The sequence below is a fragment of the Rhea pennata genome, chromosome 7, assembly GCF_028389875.1.
Source record: "Rhea pennata isolate bPtePen1 chromosome 7, bPtePen1.pri, whole genome shotgun sequence".
In the NCBI taxonomy this organism is placed as follows: domain Eukaryota; kingdom Metazoa; phylum Chordata; class Aves; order Rheiformes; family Rheidae; genus Rhea; species Rhea pennata.
Window position 1 is genome coordinate 33234582 of NC_084669.1, and position 11688 is coordinate 33246269.

General features: G+C 39.4%; 1 protein-coding gene across 1 annotated transcript; it reads left to right on the forward strand.

Annotated features, from left to right (window-relative positions):
* The first annotated feature begins 1732 nt into the window (after nt 1-1732).
* CDK1 (cyclin dependent kinase 1) lies at nt 1733-9581 on the forward strand. The gene is made up of 7 exons (XM_062580061.1): nt 1733-1769; nt 2918-3074; nt 4170-4293; nt 4709-4879; nt 5506-5669; nt 5797-5938; nt 9300-9581. The coding sequence occupies exons 1-7, from the start codon at nt 1733-1735 to the stop codon at nt 9414-9416; spliced, it is 912 nt and encodes a 303-aa protein (XP_062436045.1). The 3' UTR covers nt 9417-9581.
* Nucleotides 9582-11688: the final 2107 nt, after the last annotated feature.

Here is an 11688-nt window from a genome sequence, read left to right on the forward strand (position 1 = left end):
CTGTCCCTGCGCACAGCCAGGCCCAGGGGATAGGCCCCAACCCTTCTCTCAGATCCCTGCTGACACAGGGCCGAGGTGGTTTTCCCAGGGGACCGCACAGAAGAGCCTCAGTCCGTGTCACTTACGTGCACTTAAGTTACCCAGTGGCCTCTCACTAACGCGTGTCCTTTAAAAACTGCTTCAAGTGTCCCAGCAGCGCTTTGCAGATCAGCACCCTTGAGGCCAGAATAACGAAATTTATGCGGGAGCTGCAGTTGTTTGGGGGGCAATCTCAGCGGAAAAAAAAAAAAAAAAAAAAAAGCTTTGCCCTGTCAAGGCCGTGCCCAGGGGAGGGTGCTGAGGAGAAACCAGCCGCGCGCGCCACCGCCGCGGCCTCCCGGCTGCCGCGAACCAAGCGCGCGCCCTCAGCTTGCCGCGCCCGGCCGCGCCGGCTCCCGGCGGCGGCGGAGGCCGCCTTTCAGCGCCGCTTTGGCGCCGCGCGAGCGCCGCGCGCTGATTGGCCGCTTTGAATCTCCCCGGCGCGGCGCCATTGGCGGGGCGCGGCGGCGGCCCGGCGCGCTCAGTTCGAATGCGCCCCGCCCGGCCCTGCGCCAGCCGGGACCTCCTTGTGGCGGCGGCGGCGGCGGCGAGCGGGCTCGGGCGCGCGGCGGCGGCGGCGGCGGCTCGGGTGAGGGGCAGCCCCGCTCCGCGGCTCTGCGGGGAGGCAGCGAGGAGAGGAGAGGAGAGGAGAGGGGCCTTACGGCGGCGGAGCGCGGGGCGCGCGCGCGAGGGGCGCGGGGACCCCGGCCCGCTTGGCCGTTAGCGCAACGGTCGTGGCGGGGGGGGGAGGGTGGCTCTGCCCCAGCCCCTGCCCCAGCCCCTGCCCCAGCCCCTGCCCCAGCCCCGGCGTGGAGGGGACCGGGGCTGAGCCGGGCCGCCCCCCACCCCGCGCGGCGGGCCCGGCCCGGCCCGGCGGGTGCCGGCTCGGTAGGCGAGCGCTCGGGTTTCTCCCTTTGGTGCGCAGTGCCGCTTCCAGGTGATGCGACCTGTTACGGTACTTCTCTAAGAAAAGCGTGGATGAAAATGAATTGAAGGTCCTCACCTCGCTTTTCTAGGCAGTTATTAACGAGCAAGTTCTCAGCTCCCTTCCCTGTAGATGTAGTAGTTTCCTCAGTTATGAAACCTCGTCTCAAAAATCTGCATGTGACTGTCAGTACAGTTGGTACCTCATAACACTAGGTTCAGCAGTACCTAGTGTTAAAGTTCAGCGGTATTACGTGAAGGAGGCTAAGAGCAGTAGGGAAAGTGAGGTGCCAGACCCGGTTACCATGACTTAGGTTTGTAGCTCAGAAGACTTACTGTGCTGGGTACTTGCCACAGGACACAGGGTTGGTTTTCTCATAAATTGCTGGTGTCAAATCTTGTGATTTAGATAGTAAAGCTCTTACTAATGAGCGTAACTATGAAGAGCTGAGTAGAATGTGTTTTCTTTTCAGTTGCTTGGAGGAGTTTTCTTCACCAAAGCATCTTTCTTTGAGTTGGTGTCCAAAAATGATTTGAGATTAGTTTTATTAGTTAAAACCCTGAATAAACAACTCTGTCTTTTTAGAGGAGAACTGTAAGTGTTCTGAAGTAGATCTGAATTAAAGCAAGATACAAAAGAAGCTTCTGAAGATGATGCAATTTCAGTAGGAGTGCAACTGTTTAGCCCTATTTTTTATTGTAATTTCAGAGATAATCATTTCAAACAGCAATGGATGATTACATGAAAATAGAGAAGATTGGGGAAGGTAAGTAAGGAGAACTATGAGCCTCTGTATTCTGCAGTTTGATTTATCAAATATCACAGAAGCCTTGTGTGCTCCAGCTATTAGTGGAGCTACTGAGACCACATCTGTGGTTTACAGAAGTAATGACCACTAAATATAAAGACTTTCAGAGTGCCCTTGTGTGGAAGCTCCTATGGTCTATTTGAAACAGCTGATTAGTGTTGAGAGGTACCTGCCTTCATACTGATGGCTACTGATGTGGTTTTCCCCCAAGAAGGGAAAAAGTGTTCTGAGACAAGAAACTAGCTTTTGAATTTAGGAAGCTCCTCCATTCCTTTGCATCTAAAACTGTTTACAAATTGCTCCTGAAATCCTACTGTGTGGTGAACTTAATTCATTTGAAGATGCTGGTAGGGAGTAGTGATTTGTGGATAGTTCTGCTTGGATTATATTGCTGGTATCTCTTATAATGGTTTAACCTGATGTAGGTGGGAGAATTTGCAGTAGATTACTCAGAGCAGGTTCTTCTTAAGCTTGTTGTATTGTTAACTTAGTTGAGTTTACACCAGTGCTTCATAATTAAAGTCTTGTGTATGAATGTTCCTGAAATAAATTGTCTTGTTTGAGCTTAATCTAAAGAATTCATTCTTCAAGAACAGTAAAAAAAGAGAATACTTTGGTTGAGGGTTCTGCTTCTGTGAATACTGATAGTTTAAAAATAGATTTCCCCCCCACACACACCTGTCTGAAATTATTGCTTGTTTCAATCTGCTAAGGCCCATAGCACTACATTCTTGTGTTATTGGCTGTGCTAAAGAGATTGCTATAGGTCTGACCAATGGATGAAGGAATCTCTTATTGCAGAGGGAATACTACTTTTTTTTTCATTGCAATATTTATTTTTTTAATATGACGCATCAACTTCAAAATCACAACATGCTTTCTTTGCTTGGGCATAAAGAAATACAGTAGTTCTGCCTTAAAATTAATCAAACTGAAATTCAAATAGTATTTGACTTTACAACCATGTCTTCCAAATAGTCAAGTTTCAGACTTATGCTCCTAAGCACCTTGTTCTAACAAATGATACTGCTTATAGGTGGCATGGTTTAAAAAAAAACTTATTGTATGGTTGTGTTACTAATGTTTTTGTTGCTCTTGCTGTTCAGGTACCTATGGTGTTGTTTATAAAGGTCGGCACAAAACAACAGGCCAAGTGGTTGCCATGAAGAAAATACGTCTAGAAAGTGAGGAGGAAGGTGTTCCAAGTACTGCTATCAGAGAAATTTCCTTATTGAAAGAGCTGCATCATCCTAACATAGTCTGGTAGGCATATGCTGGTATTCATCTAAAATTTTTGAAGAGCACTTCTTTTTAGAAGTGTTATTGTTTTCTTTCATTTTTTTTTTCTTTCTAGTGAGGTGGGACTCTCTCTACTAAACACAGTTACCTGTTTTGCAACAAATACTCTATAGTTCTAAATCCTGTATTTGTCAGTTCTCTAAATTATGACTTCTTTCTGCAGTCTCCTCCTGGGAATCTAACAAATCTTTGCCAGTTCTGTAATTTTCTGCAGGTTGTGTCCTTATCAGAATGGAGACTATATAATTTATGGAAAATTATTAAAGCTATGTTTTTCTTCTTAGTCAGCCTCTGAACTTCATTTGCTATCTTGGAATAGATTAACATGACCTTAGTGTTGTTATGCGAGTCTGTCATCCATTGCTTTCTTACTGTTTTGTAGCAGAGATATAAATGTTACATTATAACGCTTTCTTAGCTGGCACATATTAGGGAACTATGATTGAAACTTCCATCAGTGAGTACTTGACACCTAGAACTGATCACAACTGCTGCTTTTTTATTCTTTGATGGAGACCTTCAATCTCATGTGGCTCAGAATTAGCCAGGCTCCAACTAAGTTATGCCTCAATATATTTATGCTTGGGTTTATGTGCTCTTAATCTATTAATTATGGAAGGGATACTTAAAAACATATACAAATCCTGCTGTGCCTGGTAGGTTCCCATTTTAATGCAGAGTCCTTTACCCCTTCTAGTAATTCAGGCACTACTTGAATTCAGCTTTAAATGGAAGCTAGACACCAATACCCATTCTCTTGTTAAAATGCAACTAGATATTATTTTTCTCTCTGATTTCCTGTGATTTCTACTAGGTAGGATGGAATAGACCTCTAAGAGGAGGAATATTAGGTGTTTATCTTGATTTGACACTAATTACTTAAGATGTTGACTTGACTTCCCAAACTCCAGTGCAGCTTACTAAATCTCTTCATCTTTGAAGACTGAAAGCTTTAAAGTTTTCTTATTAGAAACCTGGAAGTGTCAATTTCTCTCCTTCTTGAGAAGGGAAACGAGTGTCCATTTTTGCTGTGGAGTTGACTGTATACTCAATTTTTAGTCTTCAGGATGTACTTATGCAGGATTCAAGACTGTACCTCATCTTTGAATTCCTTTCCATGGATCTCAAGAAATATTTGGATACTATTCCGTCTGGCCAATATTTGGATCGTGCACGTGTTAAGGTAATGAGGACAATTTTTAATGTATTAATCTAAAGAAGACCTACACAGCTATAAACATCTCCAAATATTATTTATTTTTGGCACAATTAACTCCTTGAAAAGAAGAAAAGGAAAGGTTGGGGAATAACCTCCTCTGTACATATAAGAGGAATCTTTAATTTTGCTTCCAAAAATCTCTCAATTCCTGTAGTTGCTAAAATTAAATTGCCTTAAACCATGCTTAAATAAACAGCCCAAATGACTTTCATGTGGCATCTTATACAATTGATAATAACACAGTATCTGTAATACTTTGGATCTCAGTTGCATACTTCTATGGGGAGAGCTAATGCAACAAAACAGCTTTATGTCGCAGAATGCTTTATTTGCAGTAAAGGTAACTCCTATCTTTTTTTTCTCTTCATCCTTTCTGCAGAGTTATTTGTATCAAATATTGCAAGGTATTGTGTTCTGTCATTCAAGAAGAGTTCTACACAGAGACTTAAAACCTCAGAATCTCTTAATAGATGACAAGGGAGTGATTAAACTAGCAGACTTTGGATTGGCTCGAGCCTTTGGAATTCCAGTGCGAGTGTACACACATGAAGTGAGTTGAAACATCCTCTCAGTGATTAGGATAAAGCTTATTAGTTTCCTGGTAATAACTGTATTAATATGAAATGGCTTTAAAAAAATCATGGAATTTAAAGTCATGATAAAGTAACAGTAACAGACAATTACATTTCTGACACTTGGTGGCTTTCTATGTCTGCTACAGTTGACTTTTCCTCTATCTCCTTGAGAACAAGGAGTATTTAAATCTCCCTGATCATGTCTTACTCTAAGGTGCTAAGGCATTTTATGAATCCTGCTGTTTCGTTAACAAGGAGTTGGACAGGTCAGTTTGTTTACTCTCTTGAAAGGACATTCTCACTTCATACAGTGCTCATGTTTGTTCAGTTTTAGTAGCTAGGTGCTAAAGGTGTACTTCCTGCTATTTAGCAACTAGTGTAGGCAACTGCTTTGTTTGTACTAGGAACCACTGTAGTGGGATTTGTTGCACTTGTTTTCATATAGCCTGAAAGAAGTGTTTTCACTAAAACTTCTAGTACTGGCTCATACTTTAACTGAAAGAACTATGTGAATGTTCCTTTATACTAAATAAGCAACTGTATTTGCAGTTACCTAGAGGACTTGAGTCTATAAGCTTATAAGAATTTCCTTGTTGAATAGGTAGTGACACTGTGGTACAGGTCTCCAGAGGTGTTGCTAGGATCTGCTCGTTACTCAACTCCTGTAGATATATGGAGCATAGGTACCATATTTGCTGAGCTGGCCACTAAAAAGCCTCTCTTTCACGGGGACTCGGAGATTGATCAGCTCTTCAGAATCTTCAGGTATGTCAGGCTGAACCTGCCCTTGCTGCTTGCGCAGCACTGCACAGCTGTACTGTGCACCCTCAAAAATCAAAACAAGGCACAGAGCTGCAAACTAAACTGACTAATATTGCTGATTCATGCTTAGAGCTTTAGGGACCCCCAACAATGAGGTATGGCCTGAAGTGGAATCCCTGCAAGACTACAAAAACACCTTCCCAAAATGGAAACCTGGCAGCCTGGGAACACATGTCAAAAACTTAGATGAAGATGGACTAGATCTGCTGTCTGTAAGTAGTCTTGTTTAAACTGTTTGCTAGGAAACTGAACAGGTAGTTTCAAAAAACTAAAATATCTGAAGCTCTTCTACTCTGGTTTGGCTGGAATTAAGCTGTGCAGATATTCAAACTCTTATCAGTAGTTTTATGGGCAGTTCTGTTAGCAAAACTGATACCTAACAGATGAAATTCATTATTGTTTCTTGCAAAGTTTGTTGTTTGTTTAAGCAAACTTGATCTAGGCTATTCACTGCTATTCTTAATAAGCAGTTATGCCTCGGGGCTTGCCTTAATTAATTAAGCCAGGTGCAGCTTGAAAGTGAGGATGTGCTTTTACAAGCAGCAGATACAAGTAAAGGCTCCTGCCCAAAAACTGTAGGTTGCTTCCCTAATGCCAACACTAGTGATGTTGCTGTACGACTGTGAATTCAGTTGGAAGTGTTTTTTCTTTTGTGGTAGCATGTGGATTAAATTTTGTGGGCTCATCTTTGTTAATCTTTCATGATGGTCTTAGCAGACCTAATGAAGATGGAAAACAGCTGTTTTTACTGATTAGGTGTGAAACCAGGGCCTTAGTTTAAGTTGGTCCATTGTGACTGACTCAACTGCCTTTTAATTTGGACATAATTCACTGAAGTCAAAGACTTAACTAGTATATTTTGTGGCTAGGGTGAGTTTATTCTCATTGCCAAGCAGTTAAACTACCATGCTATGCTTTGATTTGACAGGTGGTTCATCAGATTTTTCATTTAGAGCTATGCCTACTCATGTGCTGACCTCAGTCTAATTTAGATCACTCAGGTGTGCTTAGATGAATGAGGATGTGCCTTGGTGATTCATCAGTTGACTCTCCTAAAGCTGCAGAAGCCTGCACTATATAGATACATGGGGAAGGTGTTCTGTGTCTTAAAACAAGCTGAAGTTTCAGAACCATGTTGCTACAAAGAAAACCTTGTATTGTGATTACCCTTGTAGCTGTCTCGTTCTTAAACTGCTTTTTTGTCTTTTGTGACTGCTTATTACCCATGTTGGCATGGCCATAGCAAAACATTTTGAAGAAAGTGGTGTTACCCAATAATCTCAAGTGACTAAAATTTTCCATTTCATTTCCTTGTGGGAACATAGCCATCTTTCATGCTAACAAACTCAACAACACTTTTTGAATATACAATTCTTTCTGAAGCTTGTAGCAGTATTGTTTTATAGAAATAACTAAAGTTAAAAACCTTTGTGATATACTGGTATCATTGATAAATCCTAGTTTGAAGTAAGTTGCTACTGATTGTACTGAAATCAATTGAACAGGCAAGTGAATGCTGTCAATATTGTCATGTAACTGACCTGCCAGGTGATCTGATCTTAGTTGTGGCTTTATGATACCGAACCCATGTTATGAGTCTGCTGCTTTCGCACAGGCAAAAAATTACTACTTCCTTAAAAGGTATTAATGTGGTGCACAAGTCTAATCTCAAGACATATTAAATGTCTCTAAAATCTTCTACAACTTCCCTATAAACACTGAAATCTAAGCCTCCTATAAAATCTGAGCCTGACAACAGCTAGGATTCTTAGGCATCTGGGATCCATTTGAGTTTCTTACAGTACTTAAGTCTGAAGCAGTAGTAAAATTTCAAAGGCAATGAAAATGAATAAGCGTATATTTGAGCACAAGCCCAAATATGACAATGAAAATGTTAATTACTAGTTTTGTAGACTAAGTTGCAGATGGTATGGAAGTAATAACTAAAATAGTGTTCTCTTTAAAAAAATAACTAACACTTTCTACTCAAAACCCCTTAATTTTGCTTTTGCTTTTTCTTTGAATTCAGACATCTAAGTACAAATTACTTGAATGAGGTTAAGATTTTTTTTATAAGGTATGCGACTTCTGTCACCAGCACTTCAAAGCATTTAATTGCAGTCATCAAAAGACTTATCTATTGGACATTAGAAGTTTCAAGACAAATCGTTCCAGAGTCTTCAAAGAAATTGTCACTAATCCATCAGCTGAAGTGCTGTAGTATTAGTATTTTAGCATTCCTTTTCAGAGAAATTTGCTTCTGTCTTTGAATATCAAAAACTTATTGTATGTATGTTATAGGATACTGTTTTGGTGTGTAGCTAATGGGAACATGTCACTTGAGATAAAACTGGATATAAAAGGTCTAAATCTAGAAACAGTGTTGCATTTGGCAGGACTCTGCAGAATATAAATGCAAATTCAGTGAGTTAAACTTGGAAGTATGCCTGTAAGTTAAAGTTTAAGGATAGTTAAATGTCATGACTGAATACTGGGTAAAGTAATAGCAAAGTTTGAATCTCTCTTTTTTTTTTCCCTGAAAGTTTACCTCTTGTAGAGATAGGGGAGAACTGGCTGACAGAATCCTGAAAACTTGAATTTGGAAGGTTCTTTGTTCTAGTAAGGGGAAACTGTGTTGTGGGAGGAACTTTTGCCAATTTTAGGTCTTATGGTAGGAAACTGAAATTTTTAATAGCTTATTGAGCTCTTTTGGGGATTTCTCAGGGCCACATAATCTGTAAGACATGTGCCCTAATTTCATTATCTATGTCAATGTACAAATGCAGAGCTATGTAATGGCATGTTGGCTCTAGAGTAATTTCAAACCTTTCCTCTTTATAGCTTCTGGTTCTATTCCCTGAATTATTACAGTGGTAGATACTGCTTTAAACTGATAGTAAACATGATGTCTTGCCTGTTCTCTAATGTCTTGGGGTTATTTCAGTGGCTCTGGCATTCCTTTATTCTCTCCCATCAACTTTATTTTTGAGATCTTAAATTGAGCAAAGTAACTTTTGCAAAGAAACTCAAGTTCCAGAAATGTTTATTCAGTTCTGGCTGGTATACACACCTGTATACTTTCCTAACTAGATCTCATTCTGTAGCTGAATGATCACTCTATATGTAATTTTAACTGTAGACAGCTGCACCAAGCTGAGTAAAAATCAATTTCAAATCAGTTTTCTTTAACTGTGACTAAAGAAACATATACTGGACCACTTGTCCATGTAAGTATTTTGGGTTTTAGCAGTCTGAAGTTAAAAGACTTCCACCAGCTGAGAAGCTGAAACTAATAAACCTGTTGCCTGGACCTGAAGCTAGACCAGTGCATTCAGTGCCCGACTGCATGTATAGGCTTGGTCTTCTGAACAGGATAATAAATGTTTCTTTACCTTGAGATATGTATTATTACCATTCTAAGTGGTTCATGGAACTCTAACTCAATAAAAAATCATGGAACATCAGAGGGAACTTATTTTTCTAGTTATGTTATCATCATGGTTATATAGTTAGATATGTACACACTTAAGTTTGTTTCATGAGGGACTAAATGTCTTTTTTTTTTCCTTCTAGAAAATGTTAATTTATGATCCTGCAAAGAGAATTTCTGGCAAAATGGCCTTGAACCATCCATATTTTGATGACTTGGACAAATCTACACTTCCAGCTAATCTGATCAAGAAATTTTAGACCTTTGGACTAACTCAACCTGAGTGAAATAATTGTGATTATTTTTACTGTTAAGTCTGTCTGTAACTTGTATGTATGTCTTTCTGCTCTAAAATTGTGGCTGTATTTAGTGTGTTCTGGTTTAAGTGTTATCTAAATGTAAATATTAACCTATTAGTGGTCACTCAACTACAATGCAAGTATTACTGCTGTTAATGCAGTACACTTTCTATAAATAAAGCTTTAAATCCATAAGAAGACTGAACTTCTTTCTAAACTATTAGGAATCTAAAAATGAATTCAAGTGGTTTTTTTTGTTTGTTTTTGTTTTTGTTTTTTTTGTTTTTTTTTTTTGTACTGTGCTGGTAAGGAACCACTTATCTCCAATAAAGGAGGCTACTGTAAAATATTAAATCCACATTCTTGGTATGGTATGTAGTTGCTCTGAAGTTTGATTTGCTGAAGTCTAATGTTAGTCTTTAGGCTTTATTTCAGCATAGTTTTATGAACATGCTGAATGACATGCAAGTTAAAATAGCTTGAGCTGACGAACTGCAGATTAAGCCAAGCAGACAGCCAAGCTTGTTCTAGGGTTTGCTTTTTGAAGATGTTGGCAATCAGTGTTTGGAAAATCTTGGTTCTATATTTTATTTATTTATTTTTTTTTTTGAAGGACAAAGGACCTAACAAGATAGTGCATGCTTGTTGTGAATCAGTGTAGTTTTGACTTCCAAAACAGTTGATGTATGAAAAAAGGGGACTGCCTCTATACCAATGTGTAATTGCTTAACAGGACTCCTTTCAACTGCTGATAGTAATGTGCCTTTCCTCTGATTCTTATTAAAGATAGAGCCCTTGGGATTATTCCTGGATTTGAAAACTAACCTGTCTTCATTATAGGAGTAGTCAAATATATGTTGACTTAGCAAGGCTGCTCTAGGAACCACCATCATAGACTGCGATGCTACCATGTCTACAGATTCTTCCATGACTAAAGAAGGAACTTACTAAAGCTCTCTAGCATCTAATTTTGCAGGTGAGGGTATTGTGAAAAGTTCCAATAAAACTCATGCAGGTATATGCTAATAAATCACTGATTTTATTTGACTAGATTTCCAATTTCTACCTCTGAGACTTGCAGATACAGCAATAGAGGCAGGCTGCTAGACTAGAAGAGAAGCAGCAGAATGAACTCCTGATGACTTAGCCTAAAAATTCCTATTTACATTAAAATCAAATGTGGTGATAGATTTAACTGTAGATTTTTAGCTACAGTGCTAAAATTGCAATTTGCTTTAAATTCTATTTATAGGACTGCACTTTTGTCTGTATTAATACTTAAGTCCTACTGGGTCTAAGCACCATGGAACTGTAGTTGCTGTTTCAGGGCCAAAGCTTGCAACAAAGTATACAGTAAAAATGAAGGCCTCGAACTTCTAAATTAGGCCTGAGAAAGGAATAGTAACCATTCACAAGTAAAAAGGCTTGTAAGAGTTCTGTCCTACAAAGACTGGCAATTTAGAAACAAAATCATCAGGTGTTGACATTCTGTACCATAGTTGCATAAGACCTACAGATTAGTTAGCTGTAGCATTAGACTCCTTTTAAACAAAGAGCATTTTTAGGTATTGTCTTGTACCAGTTGGGTATTAGCATTATACTCTGCAGAATAGTTCTTATCTCTGGAAATACCTGGGTGCTCTAAAATGTTATAGAATCATCTAGCAGTAGAGAGCCAAGAAATACTTATTAAAATTGCCTGTTATCTGAAGTCAGAGGAGAGGAACACTGCTATGTCTGACACAGTTAACTCCTAAAATCAGTGATAAGAGACAATTTGGGGAAAGTGAGAAATTGACTTTTCTGCTCTTGAAAGTAAGTTGATATGAAGTTATAGGGGAAGGGATTGTACTGCTGGTGCTAATTAGTAGCATCAGTGTAGAAAATGACTGATATCTGTAAAGGTAAACTTCTACCACTGTCTGCTCTGAAAAGTTGCGGTTAGACAAGCAAAACACTTAACTGTTTGGAACCTTAGCGTTTAGTTTCACTATTTATAGTGAACAGACTTGTATTTAAGCTCTTCATACGCTGCGATGAAAGCTTTAGCTGGGCAGACTGATTTTGTAGCTTGTAATACTAGTATTAACAAAACTATTTTTGTTTTGTAAGTATTGATGGCTGTAAAATCTTCACATGTGATATGCTGAATGATTTGGCCTATCTTAAGAGATCTCAGTACTAAAATTTCTGAAGAAAGCTTGTTTTTAAGCATTAGCTTACTACAAGCCTG

Coding starts and splice junctions, on each gene's coding strand:
- CDK1 (XM_062580061.1), top strand. CDS start 1,733: ATGGATGATTACATGAAAATAGAGAAGATTGGGGAAG. Junction 4,880..5,505: donor TGCGAGTGTACACACATGAA/GTGAGTTGAAAC, acceptor CTTGTTGAATAG/GTAGTGACACTGTGGTACAG. Junction 5,939..9,299: donor ATGGACTAGATCTGCTGTCT/GTAAGTAGTCTT, acceptor TTTTCCTTCTAG/AAAATGTTAATTTATGATCC.